The 19,174-nt window shown below is 45.4% G+C and overlaps 1 protein-coding gene across 5 annotated transcripts in view; it reads left to right on the top strand.

The window, feature by feature from the left end:
* Positions 1–2,922: 2,922 nt before the first annotated feature.
* The window catches only part of RIPK2 (receptor interacting serine/threonine kinase 2), a 30,052-nt gene continuing 13,800 nt past the window's right edge, over positions 2,923–19,174 (top strand). Inside the window, exons 1-7 of one of the 5 annotated variants that reach the window (XM_078601906.1) lie at positions 2,923–3,002; positions 3,176–3,230; positions 7,732–8,434; positions 12,013–12,166; positions 14,768–14,923; positions 18,333–18,481; positions 18,984–19,033. In XM_078601906.1, coding sequence (XP_078458032.1) covers positions 8,262–8,434; positions 12,013–12,166; positions 14,768–14,923; positions 18,333–18,481; positions 18,984–19,033 — 682 coding nt within the window. In that variant the 5' untranslated portion in view covers positions 2,923–3,002; positions 3,176–3,230; positions 7,732–8,261. Of the gene's footprint in view, positions 3,003–3,038; positions 3,235–6,177; positions 8,435–12,012; positions 12,167–14,767; positions 14,924–18,332; positions 18,482–18,983; positions 19,034–19,174 lie in introns of those variants that run through there. The other 4 variants (XM_078601905.1, XM_078601904.1, XM_078601908.1 and 1 more) reach the window with 4 other exon arrangements.

Genomic DNA, 19,174 nt, shown 5'->3' with positions numbered 1-19,174 from the left:
GGGGTTCGTGATGCACGCACTGAAGAAGTGATGTTTTCTATTGATTTCGAATCGTATAAAAGTTAATATTGCTGCGTTAAGGCTCTATCCCTCTGCGATGAAGAAGGTCCATTACCCAAAACGTCGTCTATGCCATTCACCTGTATGTGTTCTTTTAGGGTCGTACATTAACGACAAACGTGTTGACTTTTTGAACTATTATCTTGCGAGGTGTAAATTATTTTCTTTGCTAGGTGCATTGCACATATTGATGTTTGTATTTCTACCAGAACCAAATAAAATATTGTACTTCATTCGGCGGTGTTTTGTCGGGCTAAGAAGTCTGATACTTTGACAATATGTAACACAGCGCTGATGTTAATGCGTACACACATCAGCAGTAAGGTGCGTCACCGGTCTGCCATGGTTCCTTTAAAGGGTTGCTCAAGTACTGTGGAGTAAATTCAAAAACATTTACCGCACTTGCATTATTATAAGGCAGGTAGAGACACGTTTGGGGGGTGGGGTGCTTGTTATAATCCGACAGGTGAGAAAGTGTAACACTTGCACTTGAAATGGGAGCGGTAGTGTAGTGCTTAGCACTCTGCGCTACGAACTCGGCGACGCGAGATCCGATCACAGCTCCACACCAACATCGGTGACGATCATCTGAACGTTCCCCTAGGTCGACTCAGCCTCAAGTGGGTTACCTGATGCGGTGAGCATCAGCACTGGGGAGACAAAGGCGGCGAGGCGTGGTGGTTTCTGTCTACACCAACACGCCGAGTGCACGCTCGTGCCCGCTTTCATAGGTTCATCCATATAGTAGGTACGCAAAAATCTGTCAAAACTTGACCGCCCCCCCCCCCTCGAATCCTATAGAACGGCCGATATTTAATCCACGCAGAAACGATCAAGGATAAATAATATTAACGTGTATAAGGAAACAGATAGTCCACCGCCCGACCATCTAACTCATTTGGAGGCCAATGTAGACAAATTATTATCGAGGCTTCACCCCCCCCCCCCCCCGTTTCCTATGTGTACGCACATTGTCAGTAGACCCCCCATTCGCAAGCGTACGCATTTGGGTTACCCCCCTCCCATCTGCATGCGTACGTACTAAATAAATGGCCCCCTAACCCATGTAAAACATCGTGGGATAAAGTGGGGATGACCCTGCTGAGCCTGCGGTGTCTCAAATATTCAAAGGAGTGGCTGGCTGAGATGCTATCTGTTGAGGAAGTACTGAAGGCGATCCAGAGTCTGAGACCAGGAAAGGCACCTGGCAGAGATGATCTCCCAAGCGAAATGCTGAAAGAGAGTGGTGTTTGTGCACAGACTGCCCTACATGACGTAACAACAGTCTGGACCACTGGACGGGTTCCACAGGATTGGAAGGATGCCTAGGTATTCTAGGCCACGGTCATTTCCTCCCTTCTCTATGCTTGCAAAACGTGGACCCCCCCCTAATGGAGAATCTTCGCCGGTTGGAAACATTTAGGCTGGCCTGCCTACGACCCATCCTGGGTTTAACCAGGCTGGATTGTGTGAGGAGCTCACAAATCCTTGAAAGATCTGAACAAAGTCCCATCGGTGAGCTCCTGTGGCAGGCAAGGCTGCGTTGGCTGGGTCATGTAGCCCGCGTGCCCAGCCACCGCATGCCTAAACAGATTTAGTTCGGCCGGATCGAGGGGGCTAAACGGGCGCGGCACGGGCTAGAGAAGAGATGGAGTGATGTGGTACAGGAGGACGTGGAGCTGAGTGGACTTGCCGATGACCGGTACCAGCGGTGTCAAGATAGGCCTCAGTGGAGGAGGCTCGTGAAGGACGCTACTGGGCAGTTGGAGGCAGTCGCCCTCCAACAACAACGGAGAGCGGAGGAGCGACGCTCACAACAACGAGCGGAGCGCCGGGTGGCTAAAGCACAGCAAGTTGGCACAGTAGGGGGCACAGGTGGTGCATCAGCCAGTCATCTCAGTCATCTCAGTCAGTCGACCCGTGGCACCTGGGTCTGCCCCGTGACCTCCTGCCAGCGGGCGTTCGACACCTCACGTGGCCTCAAGGTACATCTAGCCTGGCACAAGTGTCGTGGTGTCACGTCACTGCCACTTAATGGCGGTTGTTGTTGTGTGTGTGGTGTTGTGTGTGCATTTAAATCAAGGCCGTAAATATAAAATACACATCCCACCCCCCCCCATATTCAAAAATGCTCAAAATGTCCCCCCCCAATATATTGCTATAAAATAGATTTTGTTTATATGATTGTGGTTATGGTTGTACTTTATAAATCCCTAATCTATGCCATTACATACAATGAAACAAGAAAATGTAAAAAAGAAAAAAACAGAGCGATGTACTACAATACACTATTAGACATTATTGTAAAAAAGAAGTCAATCCTATGTGTTAGTGAATTTTTCTTATATTTTAGGCATGAAATTCGTTTTCGTATTTAGATATTTTTCGGGGGGGGGCCCAGACCACCTCGAAGATTTGATTCCCCCAATGTTGACTGCATGGCTACGGCCTTGATACTGGTAGGAACCTCCTGGTTACACCAGCCCACGGGATTCTTGTGTCCGTCCGTCGTGCAGGGAGGGGCTGGGTGGGGAGGGAGGGGCTGGGTGGGGAGGGGAGGGTGGGGTGTGGCTGGGTGGGGAGAGGCTGGGTAGGGGGGTGGGGAGGGTGGGGTTGGGAGGGTGGGGCTGGGTGGGGAGGGGCTGGGTGGGGAGGGGCTGGGTGGGGGGTTGGAGGGGTGGGGAGGGGCTGGTTGGGGAGGGTTGGGAGGGGCTGGGTGGGGAGCTTGGGGAGGGGCTGGGTGGGGCTGGGTGGGGAGGGGCTGGTCACCCCGTGGTGCCCTTATAAAACTCGACGTTTAACCTACTCACGCCGGCTTGTGCCCGCCCTCACAGTCGGGCATATTTGCGGAATCCACCACGCCGCCGTTGACCCTGGCCATTGACCGAGCAACCCAACGTTCCTACCAGCTCCCTCCGCAGGAATGTGCTTTAAATGCGCGTGTGAGTCTCGTGGCTACGCCTCGCGTGTCACGGGGAAGGGGGGGAAAATGCGGACGTCACAGAAGCGGTCATCATCTCGGAAGTTAAAATCTTCGGTTTCATTTTCACGCAAGTTCATCGGTCGCTCTCTTGTCTCGGTATTTATTGTCGCCCGTCGTTTTGTTTATTTGCAGCCGTTGAACACAGTTCACGCGTGTCGCAGAGAGAAGCTGGCGGACGTGGCTACAAGTAGGTACGAGTGGAGCTGCGCGATTCTCCTCTGTTGACGGAGTATTACACGCGCGGAGTTCATTCTGCTTGGTGGTGGTGGTGGTGATGCTTCTTGTTGTTGTTGCCGCTGATGATGATGTTGTTGTTACAAACTCGACAAGTTACGCACGAAGCGTTGTCTTCAGCAGAATAAGATTAAGAATCGGCTTATATAAGTAGCGTTTTTTTAAAATACACGTACATATACATGAAACAACGCTACAACACAGCATACAGTACGTGCAGTACGTATCCCAAGAGTATCATACGTGGAAACGTTTTTTTAAGAGCAACATTGGTGCGTGATTTGAATTAAACCCACGGCAAGAGCGGAGGACACACGTGGAGGTGGATTTGAGAACTATGGTTGGGGAGGAGGGGTGGTGATGTTGGTCTAATGTGTGGGCGAGACTGGTATCCAGATCGGGTGGTGCTTCTTCTTAACCTGGGCGTGCGAGATGCCCTTTCTGGGGGTGCCAGGAATGGCGAAATTTTTGTAAGAAGGTAAATAATCGAAAGCACAAATTAAGCAAGGGCGCGAAAGTAATCAAACCCCTATGCGCTTATCAACATCATTTGTTTGAGAACCCATAGGGTGTGTTGCAAGGCTGCAGTGAAGGTGAATAAGAACCACTGCTGCTGTATAGGATGGCCGCATTGGAGATAGTGAACCCGTTGCCCTGGACCGAGACTGATTTTGGCTTTGGCCAAGGCGTGGTGGAAAAGCCTTCACGCCGTAGGCAACGGATGAAGATAGCAAGGATGTTAATTATAATCATGATTGTGCTCGACTAGCGTATTAAGACACAGAAAGAGCAGGCAATGCGGATTTATGAACGTGTGAATTCGTTAAGTAATAATAATCTAGCTTGGAAAACGCCCCCCTCTTGTCCTACAAGGGTATAGTGAGTGATAATATCTTTACATCGAGGACAGCCAAATGATGCTGCAATATCAGAGTTGTGTGTATCTGAACAGCCCTTGTTATCTCTAAGCTCTGCACAGGACGCATAGTACGTGTATCAATGGACTGTGATTCTTGTTAGAGTTGGAAATCCCCAGTTCTCTGTTTTAAACCCACATGGAGAAGAAGAAAAAACACGTGGCCATGCCCCTGACGTGTTTTTTTTGTTCACTGCCGTAAAGATCATAGCTTGCGTCACGATATGATTCCCAACACAAACACAATCCCTCCCCCCAAGATGCTCCCCAAAGCTTGTGCCCAGTGTCAATAAAGTTATACAAATGTGAACACGTACAAACATACATAAACTGATCAGTTTATAAGACGGAGGCCAACTTTTGCTTTAAAATACAGGGGGGGGAGTGGGAATGTGTCTTATAATCCGCAGAACACCGTAATTCAAATGTAACCAAAAGTACCGCACTCAGCGATTGGACACCTTACATCATTCCGATCAAACCACTGCACCTGATTTCACTGGACCTCAAAAGCCAAGCAAATTTGAGCCTGTTCAGTACTTGGTGTATGGGTAACTGCCAGGGTTTGTTGGTGTGGGGTAGCGAGGTGGCCAGGGGGCTGCGGTGGTGAGATGTTAACTACCTCACCTGGTATACAGGAGGTCGTGGAGTTCGATCCCGACCCTGACGCCTGTTGCTGTATATTTTAAGTCTGCGTGTTCTCCCGGTGGTAACGTGGATTTTTCTCCGGGTCCTCAGGTCTTTCCCTCCATATTTAGAAACGTACGTTTAGAGGATTTGGCTGCTATACATTTCCACATAAGCCACCTCGTTTGGCTTATGTTGGAAGTGGCCAGGTCACTTCTGAAAAAGAGCAATATAGCTTAGTGGGCCATACCTGGTAAAATATATATATAGAAAATGTCAGTTGCGTGTTACCCCTTCCTCTGTGTGATTTTACTCTCGGTGCCCTGGGTTCTTCCCACTAGCTAAGGGGCCGTCCATAAATGACGTCACGCACCTAGGGGGGGGGGTCAGAGATTTGTGACGAGGGGGGGGGGGGGGTGAGAAATGTGACGTCACATAAAAATGCGCAACTTAAAATAAATATAGACAACACGTTCTACTTAATTAAATAGACTTTTTAATAAATATTTTCTCCTACATTACACATTAAATACGCACTACAATGACAATAGTTTAAAGCGATTTGAAGCATGTTTTATTTTTGAGGGGGGGGGGGCAGAGCTTTGTGACGTCATATTTGAGGGGGGTCTGACTTTTTGTGACGCCGTATGACGAAGGGGGGGGGGGGGTCAAAAATCGTCCAAAATCGCGTGACGTCATTTATGGACGGCCCCTAAGCACTTGTTAACGGAATTGGCCAAACGTTAAAATGCTGGAGCCTCTTGAATAGGTCTTGGGGCTCAGGCTTTCCTGGGAAAACTGACATTTTTGTTATGTAGCAATGTACTTTTAACCATATCCTTCCTCAAGAACGTCAGTCAGCCAAAACCTCTAAACATTTTTCTCAGAATAGAGACAAGTAATTCGTATTTTTGTTTTAATTAGCCTGTTTGTTTGTGCTATACTGTTTTAATAACTGTTTTTGCTTCCATACTGTCACAATCTTCAGAATGCAAAGTAATTGGTTTACTGGTACTGGGTATCTTGTAATTTGAGTGTTAAGCACAACAATGAAAGCAGTGTTGAGATTTACGGCAGGTCTTGTCATCAAAACAACATTTCAGAGATTCTAGATTTGAAGCTTTCGTGACTGCAAGGAATCATATTCTTAGGTTTTTTCGGTAAAGTCACGTAGGTAAAACATCAAAATTAATGAAAATAAAATAAAAACAAAAATCACGACGTTTCGGAGGCAACACAAGTCTCCGTCATCAGGTGGGACCGTCACAGCCGAATTAGCTGCATCAAGATGGTCCCACCTGTGACGGTCCCACCTGATGACGGAGACTTGTGTTGCCTCCGAAACGTCGTGATTTTTGTTTTTATTTTATTTTATTTTCATTAATTTTGATGTTTTACCTACGTGACTTTTCCGAAAAAACCTAAGAATAACATTTCAGAGGTTTTTTTTGTGGTTTAATTTGTTTTTCTCGTTCAAGTACAAGCAGTGGTCAAAATGGCTGGTATACGATACGTGCACTTCTCAGAACACCAATCACGTGTACCGGCACTTTTCAGAATGGTTGCTATTCCTATACTAAATGGTTCTGCAGATGGGGAACTGCAGTAAACATGGGCTTCAGGACAAATAGGTTTCACACTGAGACTTCTGCTAAATCTCTAATTTGACCACTGAGCACAAGAAATAGACTGGTCTATGTGCCAAATGTAAACACACTGGCCCTTGTATAACATCACGATAATTAACATCAGGCAACCACAATCATCTGTAGAACCTATGTTTAACCAAAATAATTAACAGCCATTTTTAAATCCACAGCTGGATAAAGGCCTTTCCACAACTTTCTCTCACAGAGTTTGTTTTAATAATTTTTTTTCAGCCTAATTTACCATTATTTGGACCTGCGCTTTTACTCCTTGCTCTACTTTCCCCTTTGTTCTACACCAGCTCCATGCTGATGTCAAACCTCCCCATCTCCTCCTCCTTTATCACACCCATCTCACTTTTACTTTCTGCCTCTTGCCCTCCTCCCATGGAACTCCGCATCCTGCACTCTATTACCAGCGTAATTCGCGTCTCTTATCTCCACCTGTCCCCACAAGGACTAAAATGTATTGGCTATTCCATTGATAGGACCGTGCCAGGGGATTCTTATTGATGAATGCGACCTAACGCAGTGTTTGTATAAGCAAGCCACATGTAATAGTAATTTGATGTCCTCATTATGTTTCTGACATTGTTTCGTCCGGGTGTGACATTCATGCAAGCCACTGATGTGTTTTTGTGTCATTAATGTGAAACTGACGACCTGAGTTAAATGCTAGGTCGAGGTTATGTATCAGTGATGGGTGATAAACAGTATTGGGTTCCGCCTTCATCATCCCGCACTGACCAGCATGGTGAAGTATGGCCAAGCGACACAGCATGGGGAAGCGCTCATCCAGCAGTGGTTTCAGAAAAGGCTGGAAATTACTGTATTATAACTTTATTGATAGTTATGAAAAAAGTTAATGTTGAGTACAATTTCAGAGAACCGCAAACTTTACTTGGGTATCCTATCCTCTGATTTGGTTGGTGGTCACAATTAAAAAAGGTCTATGCTCCATATTCCCAAATTTGCATAATTCAAATACACAGCAGCCTCTTAACAAATATAACAAAACATTTTTATCACCACTGCTATGAAGAAGAGCCATTGCCCGCAAACATCGCCCCTTATACATGCTCTTCCTTTTAATGCCACAGTGTTTTTGACGGATGTGTTGAGTTGTTCTTATATTTGCGCTTGTGCACCACTGCCAATGCAGCATCACCAAATAGTTTGTATAGTTTGAAAATGTATTGCTTCGTTATAACTTGCAGAACGTATTTTCAGAAATGGATGTCTCAATGTTTTGTTTGTTTCAACAGGGATGCCGCATTGGATATTTTTGTGATGGATCTAAAATGGAAGTTGCACTGTATCAAGAGCAGGTGTACATCTTAATATATTTGGTAAACAATTTGGCTATTTGAAATATTAACCACTGCACCCAAAATATTTGGCAGCAAAAAAATCTACATTTCACACATTTTAACAGACGACAGTGTTTGCAGTATATTTGTATTGTAAGTTAAATACAAATATTCCAGGAAATTTTTGTAAAAAATCTGAAACATTTAAAAAAAACTAGGCGCATTGCAAATTTACCGCAGTGGTTATGAAATGTGAGTGGAGCTGGTCACAGAGTTCATCATCAAAACTGCACCTGAAATCCCACCACATCCTGATCGGAAAGTCTTAGCATTCGTAAACACTGCACGTGGCAGCAATTGCCGACCTTTAGATTCATTCTGAACGACAAGATTGAAAGATATTCACTTCTAAGGTTGTATGCCGAGGCCTGGCCATTGGTATTGTACATCCCAAACACCTCCGTTACTGGAGGATATAAATTGCCATGGCTTCTGGGACTTCGGATTCGAGCCTGGCCTTGGTGCCCTACCAGAAGTTGCTGTGCTTGCACATGATAAATCACGGCGGATTTGGCATTGTGTATCGGGCACGTCACGCTGATTGGAACATCTCCGTGGCCATCAAGTGTCTGCGCTTCAGCGGGTCCGTGTCTCAACAGTAAGCCTCGCACAGTTGTCATTTGCGCACACCGCACACATAATTTTTTTCCTTTGTCAGTCACGCCATCTGCATAAGGATCATCAGCTATGGTAAATGCACTACTGGATAACGGCCTCCTTGAGCAACTGTCTTCTTTCGGACTCCTGCGATGTAAAATGTATTGTCTTTCACAAAGTGTCCCTTGCAATGGATCAGGTTTTCCCTTTGCAAGGGAGGCAATGTTTTTTCAATGCGTCTCAATTAATTTTATCTCCTGCTTTAAATAAACGGTGCGTACTTGGAAACGATTATTTCTATTCTATTTCGGATTTATATAGCGCCCTTTCTGATGAATATCTAAAAAAATGTCCTGAATTTCACACAGTTTAACCTACGTATTATAATAAGAGAGTAATTGTTAAAAGTGGGGATGAATGGTGCAGGTTGATGCGCTGCGCTGAGAACCTGAGTGTGTTTCCTAACCACGGCTAACAGCAGTAGTGAATGATACCTTAAACGGCCTTCTGCTTCCTGTTCACCAACCCATACTGACCGGCGTGGTGAAATATGGTCAAACAACTGCTGTGACCCACGAAAAAACTGGGGGAGGCCTTCATCTAGAAGTGGACTGACAAAAGGGCTGTGAAATATTATTTGTATTCATTTATAAGGCTATGGAGTAAATCTTGAGTCACTTGCACTGATGCACAGGCATGATTAAGGACTTCACACGTGTTGGGTAAGTGGAATGCTGATTGCATGGACAAGTTTAGAGCTATTTTAATCAATCGAGAGTGTTAAGCTGTTGCTTTGTGCAGTGGATGCATTTTCTGCTTGATTTAATCTGAATTGCTGCTAAATAACAGCGCTTAATATGACAATTTTAGTGGCAACTTACACATAAGCTCAAGCACTGCCACAGTGCAGTAATCATACAACCGAGATAGTGGAAGAACCTCATTTGAGCCATTTGAAATGTAGCCGAGTTGGTCAATAAGCACGATAATTGAGTGTTGTCCTCCCCAATTGTGCTGTACCCCTGAACACCAGTGCCGGATTAAGCTAGTGCAGTGCCTGTAGTATATGTTATGAAGGGGCCCTAAATTTAAAAATATTAATATTAAAACACAAATGTTCTCATACTCTGATGGTTGATTGTCCTTGAGTTGTGCGCCTTTTGGCGTCATCTGGTCCAACACCATGTGAGACTAGGCTCTAAAGAAAGCTGTCTCGGGTGTGGACCAATCAAATTTCAAGGACAGTGCATACATTATCATACATTATCAGAGTTATGTTTTTTGTTTGCATTCCGACTGCAGGTATTGTGGTCAATGCAAACATGACTCCTTGTAAAAAAGGTGTCAGTTTTGTTGCCAGATAAAAGGGTAAAAAAACAATTATTAACAAATGTTTAACTTGCATAATAAAGCAATTGTATTTTTTAATTTGCTATACATCCACGATAATGACAAATCGCCAGCCTTAAACACCCAGTTCATAAAAGTTGAAGGCAGTATAGTACTATAGTAATAGAACAAGTGCAGAATCACTGAACCGGGATTGATAGCTTGAAAGCATTTAGCGCGGGGCCCTTGAAAGTGCAGGGCCCGTAGCATGTGTAGCTACTTTTGCTACTAGGATAATCCGGCACTGCTGAACACCCAGATCGAAGCGATGCACACGACAAGACAGGCCTCAAATCCTCGTAGCCATGCGTTAAATACAATCGTTTTACTCTACTCTGTAATACAGTAGTGCAAGCGACGCGCTGAGCACTGATGTTTGGCTTGTCCTGCCTCAATTCAGATGAGTAATCGTGCGTAGCTTCACATGCAAATGAATTGCGTGTGCCGAACGTGGGAGGAGGCAGCTGATAGGGCATTATGGGAGAAGCATTGACCGTGAGCTGCTCGGTGAACACTCGCCTCTCCGTAAGAACCTGCTCATGGAGTGGTGCCGGTTAAAAAGCTGATCAGGGGTATTGTTCGACGAGTAACACAATTTTGGTGAGTGTGCGGACAACCCTTTTGGGTAATGAGATGCACAATATTTAAAACCATGGTAAGGTCAAACGGCAAAAAGTGGCCATATGGCTTTCTGTAGCAACAGCTGTGCCCGTGCAAATAGTGCACCACATGTGCATTTTTTCGCGTGTAATTAATCATAATTCGTAATTGTCATTATTCATTTCCGTGGGCGTTTGCAAACAATGCTATTTTGAATTCCCCTCTCCGTACCATAAAATTATGCCATTAAAGTACAGGCTATGTTTTTGCCACAGAATTGTTCAATTTTTTTAGGAACACTAAAATGTACAATTCTGAATTCCGCGCAGCAATATGAATCATTACTCAGACTTCTACACTGGTACGGTTCACCCTAGAATTTGTCCGCAAGTCAACAATGAAAGGCTATCCCAAACATTAAAACAAAATGATTGAAACCACATTTGGACCCATTGAGGGCTGCCGTTATTTTATTAAAATGGATGGAATTTGTAATTTACCGGTAGCTTGCCATCAATTAGAATCGTTGTGCAAGCTTTAATCTACGAGCTAGATTAAATATACGCGGTGTTCAAGTGTGTGTGTTCACAGGACGCAAGTGTGCGTGCTTGCGTGCAAATAAAATATGTTCAGAGGTATCGACTCCACACTCGGGTTTTCAGAACATATATGCTCACATCAGTGCTTTGTAATGTTATACAAGCAAGATAATAGACTCTAGATTCAAAATATGTATCACGTCGGGTTGATGTGATTATATTATGGAATTTTACGTTTTTTGGTGGCTCTTCTAAGATTATTTTGATACTGTACTGTCAAAATACGTGGTGATCCATTTATAGAAATAACGTGGATAAATAAAAATAAAATACTTTCAAAGCCATCTCCACAAATTATAATTCACTCACATATTTTAAAAGATTGGCCACTTAGGGACCTATTTACATTTGACACAGGCTTCCGGGACAGCGAATAATCAACGTTCAACATGGTGGTACCATTCTGTATTTATTAGTCACTGTTTCTAGAAGGACCACCACAGTGAAATGAATGCTTGATCGTTTTCATTGATCACATCAATAACTGCCCTCTGTACCTGATGGGGTTTAGTTTGAGAAATCAAGGCTCTTGTTGCTGTACGTTGTGGAATTTTAATTGAGGTCCGGTGTGTGTGTTGGTATGCACACACGTGCGTGTGTGTGTGTACGCGAGCATCTGCATGGGGGAGCGGTGCCATAGCGGTTGGCACATTTTATCAAAAAAATCTGGTCACCAGAATTTCATTTCTACTCATGGTCAGCATCAATGGCATATATCGGAACCTCTCCAGGGCCTTCCCTAGGTCGACTTGGCCTTAAATGAGTACCTGGTGTAGTGTGTAAAAACCGGCACTTAGGAAGACAAAGGCAGCTGGGTACGGTGAAGGACACACCACCTCCCTCGTGTGCCACACAGGCCTTAATATGTGCCCACTAACGCACACTCTCCGTCTATCTGTGTAGGGCTACACGAGGGATTTTCGTTTTTTTTCATTCATCTTTTGTGTGCGTGTGCACACACATTCGTGTGTTTGTTGTCTGCCTTTCCCAGGGACCGAGAGAGCCTTCTAGCGGAGGCCGAGAAGATGGTCCGCGCGCGATTTCAGTTCACCCTGCCCGTGTTGGGCATCTGCAATGAGCCCACGTTCCTGGGCATAGTGATGGAGTACATGCCCAACGGCTCACTTGACACCCTACTTCACCAGGTATTTAATGGTTTTATATTTCACTATTTTGAATATTAGATTTTTAAAAAGTATATTTTTTTATATTTAATACTTTTATTTTTAAGAGCTATGTTTAATTAGTTGAATACTTTTTAATGTTAATATCTTAATTGAAGTAAGCAAAACTAAATAGAAATTGAAAATTTTTAACTATGCTTTATTAAAATAGTTTAAGTCAAAGTAGCATCACATAATGGACGTTTTTGCAGGAAATACATGGCCGTGTCATATTACAAATGGCATTACTTTCCCCAACGTAACATTTTCAGATCAATCCCAAACATGTACATTTGGATCATCAAAACATGAGTTTCAAGTTAATCCAGAAATAGGGAAATTGTCCTGATGACCTGGCCCCATGCCACTACCATCGCCATGTGTCAAAAGCAAGAAAAATAGATTTTTCCTGGCCTGGTCGTGCTTAGAGAGTGCTGGAGTCCACATGACCTGACCAGGATCACAAGCGTGACAGCAGGCCGGGCTCCCAGCTGCTAAAGTTTTTTTGTTTTGTCCCTGGAAAAGGAGCTTTCTAACTGCTGCTGTTATTACCACTTCCGTCTCTTTTTTGCTTGGCCCAGAGACGCCGGCAGCCAGCCTCAGACAGCTGGCATGCAGATCGTGTTTCTGTGTCTCGCTGTCCCGCGGGGAGTATTGCTGTGGCCGGGCAAGATGCGCTTGCAAAGCCTGCGCTGCAGCTCATCATTTCTTGACGATAGTTTCCCTCAATCGCTTCCTGCCAAAGGGGACCAAGCCACAAATCCCATGGCTGATACTTACATGCCAATTTGGACCCAAACATTCGTGAAAGCATGGGGACTTGTGTCACCTGGGTTCCATTCGTCACCGTTCTCTATTATACTCCACACGTATGCCTGGTGCGTTGCGAAAACCTCATGTTTGCCACTTGTGACCCGTTCATCGAGATTTATTCTCATTCTCCCTGCTCTCGTTCGTGAATCCTAAGGGTGTAATAATGAATCGTTTCATATAATTAATGTTTATATCACAATAGGTGCATAGAATTTAGTGTGTGCAAGAATGTTCTTTATTTGTGTTGTATGTGACGCATTTGAAAGCTTGCGGTCACAATATTCACCATAACGTTAAAAATATATATTCTTATATTGAATCGGGATCCTGAATTGTGACATTTCATCAAATTGCTGGGTGAGGGGGGACATGAGGTGGCATTCAACGAACTAGCATCAATTACGGGGCGTTCTTCTCGACAAACAAAGCGATCTGCATTGGGGGCTTAATGGTTAGCGCTCAAATCTTAAGCCCATTCACAAGCCTGCAAACCAGACGTGCAGGTGACGGCCAAAATGTAATTTCCCACCGTACATCGACGTTACAGATCCCACTGTCACTTGGACATCCGATTGTGGCTGAAACCTCCCACCTGGAAGACCAATGTCCCCAACAACGGCTTTACCAGCGGTAGTGATTGATCACGCAGCGCCCGTGGGTTTTCCTTCTGCCGGGTTGAGTTTATTTATTGGGGGCAGGCTGGCCACATGCGTCCCAAAAAAGTAGGAATTATTTTATTTGGCTTGTGCAGATTTTGCCTTTTGTGCTGTGAGCCCCTGAATTTTAAACAAATATCTGTTCACAGTGCTTGCCTTCAAGGGGTTAATCCCTGCAACTTTTCATTCTTCATTTGGAAGGTTATGACCAGCACTTTTAGGATTTCAGAACAAATAGACTGCGATCCAGATTTCTAGTGCATGCCATTTGTTCACGTGTAGTGCCCAGTGCCATTTAATCATTAAGAACATAATGCAGTTGAACTATGTATGCAATCCAATAGTGAAAATATTGAACGGTTTTTTTTTATGTGACCAATCGTTATTCTTTCATCAGTGTGTACCCTGACTTGTCAGATTGAGTATATGTTCTGTTGACAGAAGTACAAAATTAACCACGTACAACGATCAGCACTTTCTAGTGCAGCTAATTGGATAAAGTTACATTTAAGGAATAAAAAAATATGTATCACATTCCTAACGCTGCATCTCTAGTGTGGCGTGTGAATATTTGTATCATAGAGGCAAAGGTGCTGAGCTTGGTGCTACCTATTCCATCTCCTCAGAAGTGGTTCTTGCCTTAATAGGTGTTTGCAGACAATAATTTCCCGTGAAATCTGTAGTGCCCCTTTCTTACTGGCACATCCGAGCCACGCGCCAGCGCGTGCCCCTCACCGAACGCGTGTTTTCCTTTTGGCTATTTGTCACCCCGAACCGGAACCAAACCGTGATGATCTGGCCTCACTAGACGTACGAATCTAGCTCGGGCCAAAGCAGGGACAGAAGTGGGCCTAGTAACGCTTCATTGTATGTGACGTCAGCTGGCACACAACTCAAATACAGCGTCTTTGCTCGTTCGTTGCGCGTGACGCACGGCTCGAACTTTCACGTTGGAGAAACGACCACGGCTCTTCCCGAGCGACGCCAGGCTGTCCTCAACGAGAAGCACCTGCCCCCCCCCCCCCCCCCCCCGACGTGGCTCGGCTGTGCAAAGTAGAAAAGGGGTTCGAGACAAAATTGTCAATTTTACCTTTCCCCGCTGCTGCACGCACAGAAAGCCGTGTACCCAGAGCTGCCGTGGCCACTGCGCTTGCGCGTGCTGCACGAGGTGGCGCTCGGCGTCAACTTCCTGCACAGCCTCGAGCCACCGCTGCTGCACCGCGACCTCAAGGCGAGCAACGTGCTGCTCGACGAAGAGTTCCACGTCAAGGTGAGTGGGCCCGCACTCCCGCCCGCCCGCCCCCGTACCTGCCCCACTGTGATGGTGAGCAAACTCTCAGTGCTCGTGGACTCTTAATTCAAATTCATAATCAACGTTTTTGGGTTAGGTCGCGTTATTTATAAATGTGTCGTAACCCTCCACCACCCGACACGGCCAATCAGTAAAAAAAAGTGTCACGTTGACAAAAGACAAATAGTTCACTGCTTTAGCCCACCGGTGTGTTGAAGCGTGAAACCACAACATTTACAATTTGAGTAGTACGACGTTTCGCTGGTAATTGCATCCACCGTCATCGGGCAATTCGCCAGAATGGTGAGGCTCTGCTCTGTCTCCCGTTCTTATATAGAGCAGTAGCAGGGTGACGTCATCATTAACTCATTAACTCATCAGGTGCAACGATTTGAGGGTGGGGGTTATTGTAATTATATACTAGATTAGTAATCAGGCAGTTGTTACGATGCGAGTTGTAGATTAGTAATTGTGAATTTAATTAAAACTATGAAAAAGTCGGGAGGTGGCTGGGTGGCTGAGAGGTCCAAGCGATGAACCGGCGCCGCTGAGATATCCTGGTTTCAATTCCAGGCAGCTGCCTGTGATTAATCTGGGTTCTCCAGTGTCGTGTGTTTATGGTTTCAGCTTGGTCGTCATTGACTGCACACAATAATAATAATAACTTGGTTCTGCACTTAATTTGGCTAAATTCCAGCTCTCTGAGAATGAAATGTCAGTAATTGTAATGCAACACACATAACTACCAAACGCAGAGCAGGTGAGAAAGTCCTTCCCTCCACCTTATGGAGCATAGCTCACTTGAAGGGATCACCACAGAGGTAGCTCCATGTGGAGCAAAGGGTTATTTGCCGAGTATCGGTGTCGAGGCCCATTGTTAGTAGAGCACACAACGGAGCAATGCAGGTTATATGTAGTCTAGGGAGACTTGGATTTACATCTCAAATGTATTTTAATTCATATTTTACTTCATTCTAGACTCATCAGTTAATTGTGAAAAAAAATTCTTGGCAGCACATCATTCAGGTCACTGATCACAATCAGTAGAATTTTCTCGTTGGAAAATTCAAAATTAAGTTTTCAAATGTAGAAACCCTTTCATTTGTCAGTCCACGTAAAAGTCAAATGTGTTTTAGTTTACGAGCCTGTGGGCTTTACAGTCCAATATGATCAAGCACCATTTGTTTAATCCAGCAAACTGTTTAATTATTTTGATCTTTTTTTCTGATCATCAGAGATGGAACTGAACAAATCCTGCTGGGTTGCCAGATATTATTGGCAAGAGTGCTCCATCTCACCAACTGGGCCCTGATCAGCGAAACAATATTGTAAATAACCATTATGTACTGCTGTGGAGTATTATGGATTATTCACGACACATTCATTTCTCCACGTACAAATTAAGTATTATTTTCATCTTTCAGCCTCGGGGCTTGCCATATCCCAGCATTATCCAGCAGTAGGTGCTTCAGCAAGAAAACTCCTGACCTATTTAAGGTCGTGTCTCTTAGAAATCTCTTCACTTGATACAGTAATTTTTCTGTGACGGTTCCACCTGAAGACGGAAGCTTGTGTTGCCTCCGAAACGTCGTGATTTAATTTATTTGTTTTCTTTTTTAACCTACGTGACTTTACCGAAACAACCAAAGAGTATAAACTCTGGACCTATTTTGACCATCTGAGTCTCCTCAGTAGAGACCTAAAAATGTATCAGTGTCTCAGAATGGTTTTATATGATGAGACCCAAAATGTTGAAACCAGTCCAGGGTTTATTTGCTTAAACAAAAGTTGCCGGATAATATTGGTCCAGAAAGCTCAGGAGCTCATGGACTAAAAATAAAATAAATTTTTTAAATCTGGATTTGACGATTGGGGGGCAGGTTATTTATTTAATGCTGCACAATGGGCACGTAATTGATTTCCATGAAAATGACGTTTTTAATGTTCAAGGCAAAATCTTAGTTGGCCCAATGCCCTCCCAAGAGGAAATCGAGAGCTGTCTCTCCCGGAGGCCCTTTTTCCAGCATTGGCATGGCCAAGTATTTTTTTTCTGTTGCACCTTTTACATTTTTTACCTTTTATACAAACAGAAAAAAACCTCTGTATTCATACCCACATCATTTGATGCAGCTCTGTCCACCAGTGTCCTGGCTGGCTGGAAAAATCTGGCTCCGACAGACTCAGACAAGCTTACTTTCAGGAATCCCCTCGGTTGAGGGCAAGGTGCCACGACGGTGGAATTCGGTGGAACCTTCAAAGTTTGCACAAGTGTAAGGCATTTGCGCAGGAAACCACTGCACATGCGTGTGGGCGTTGGAGAGGCAGTCGGGCACCGGAGGGGGAGGGGTGAGGGTGGTGCGCACTGCTATGGGTGTGTCCGCTCGGTAGAACAGCACTCGCCAGGCTTGGCTTTCATCACAAAGGCGCAGTCATATTGGGGGATTTTTTTTTGGGTGAAATTACATGCGGGGCAACCCGTTGTCTGATTCCATTCGCGCTCTCCCCCGGTGGCATTCAACAGTCGAGACGTTCACAGAGCGATGGAGGGAAGAGAAAAAAAAAGAACGGCTCTTGGGGTCGTAATTGAGTTAATCATTGTATTTATTAGAGGGGCCAATTTGTGTGGCAGCGGGTTAGCAAAACATGCCCGGGACCCGAAGCTGCGCAAACACAGGCGCTGCCCGTGCGTCCATGTTCCTCTTGGAGGACTACGGTTCAGCGGTCGTGCTGGGAGATCAAAGGTGGAATCGGCAACCTCTGGATTGCAGATCCAATATTGTCACCATTACAGCAGCGCGGGAGCAACCCTTCACCTGGTGTCACTGTGTTAAATCTGGAGGGCATTTGGCCTTGTTATATTAACAGATAGTAACTTGCAAATACGAAACTCGAAAATAAATATCACTTCATTTTCAGCCAGTTAAAGTGATCCTCCAATTCTGTTGCCACCGTATGCGAATGTACACTTATTTACTCACCGTTACAGCATTTTTAACATCGTAATTTCAACACTGAAACCAGTGACGGTTCACAATATACAGAGTGCCACCCGGAGGAGTGTATGTCGCGTGCGTGGTTGCGTGGGGAGTGGTAGGGGAGCTGTTGGCGCGCTGCGCTACGAACCCGGCGGCCTGGGTTCGTGTCTCACTCACGACCGACACCGGTGACGAATATTTGATCCAGTCCTGGTACCCTCCCCTAGGTGGACTCATGAGTATCTGGTGTGGTGTGTAAACATCGCCACGGGGGGAGACAAAGGTGGTCGGGCGTGGTGCGGGCCACCCACCCACTCGTCTACCGTGCCAGCCTTCATAGGTGCGACTCGCTAACAGCACTTGCCCCGACAGTCTGTTAAGGCTACACGGGGGATCTTTGTCTCGGGCTGCAGTTGGGAGATTTCGGGCTGGCCAAGTGGCGGCAGCTGTCCCTCGCGTGCTCCTCCGTGCACTCCCAGGCGGGCACGGGCACTGTGTTCTACATGCCGCCTGAGGCCTTCGAGATGCACTACCGCCCCTCCATCAAGTACGATGTCTACAGGTCGGTGCGCCTTGCCCGGGACAACAACTCGCGCTGACATGTACCGGCCTGGGTGATGGGGGTGTTTAGTGCACAGTGGTAACGCTCGTGCCTCGCGTTAGGGAGGGGGGGGGGGACAACGCATCGATTCATTTATATCAATTCCTACGCTCGCCATGCTTGCATTGAATCGCGTGCGTAAGGATTGATGTCTTTCGATTTGTACATGTTGTACATAACGGTTTCGCTCTGGTCGCGTGGTAACCCCACAGCCAAACTAAGTTTGCCACGCGGTTCATTGCGCCGCAAGAAAGGGAAGACAAATTGTTTCGCGTCTAATAATGAATATTTATTTTTCTTCAGTAATAATGTACGCGCATAATTTGCATTGGCAGTGGCTGTTTGACCGATATGTCCACAGCAGTCGGAACCGGCGTGTTTATCGCCGTGCTTATCGAATGCTCGCGTGCTGCTGCCTGGACTTTTGTTTGACCCTCTCCTTTGATCGTGGTTTCTGTTCCAGTTACGCCATCTTGTCTTGGGAGGTGCTGACACGCCAGCGCTCTTTTGAGGGTGAGTAAGAGTGGGTTTTTTTTTTTACACAAATTACCCTACAGCTATGTTCCTCTTTAAAACACCTGACCCACATCTCGGCTGGCAAATTGACAACGCTTGTAACACAAAAGAGAAGTCCACTTGTGTGTAGGAATAGCC

This window comes from Lampetra planeri, chromosome 17, assembly GCF_965212315.1.
Source record: "Lampetra planeri chromosome 17, kcLamPlan1.2.h2, whole genome shotgun sequence".
NCBI classification, from domain to species: Eukaryota; Metazoa; Chordata; class Hyperoartia; order Petromyzontiformes; family Petromyzontidae; genus Lampetra; species Lampetra planeri.
This window is presented reverse-complemented; position numbering and strand designations above follow the sequence as displayed.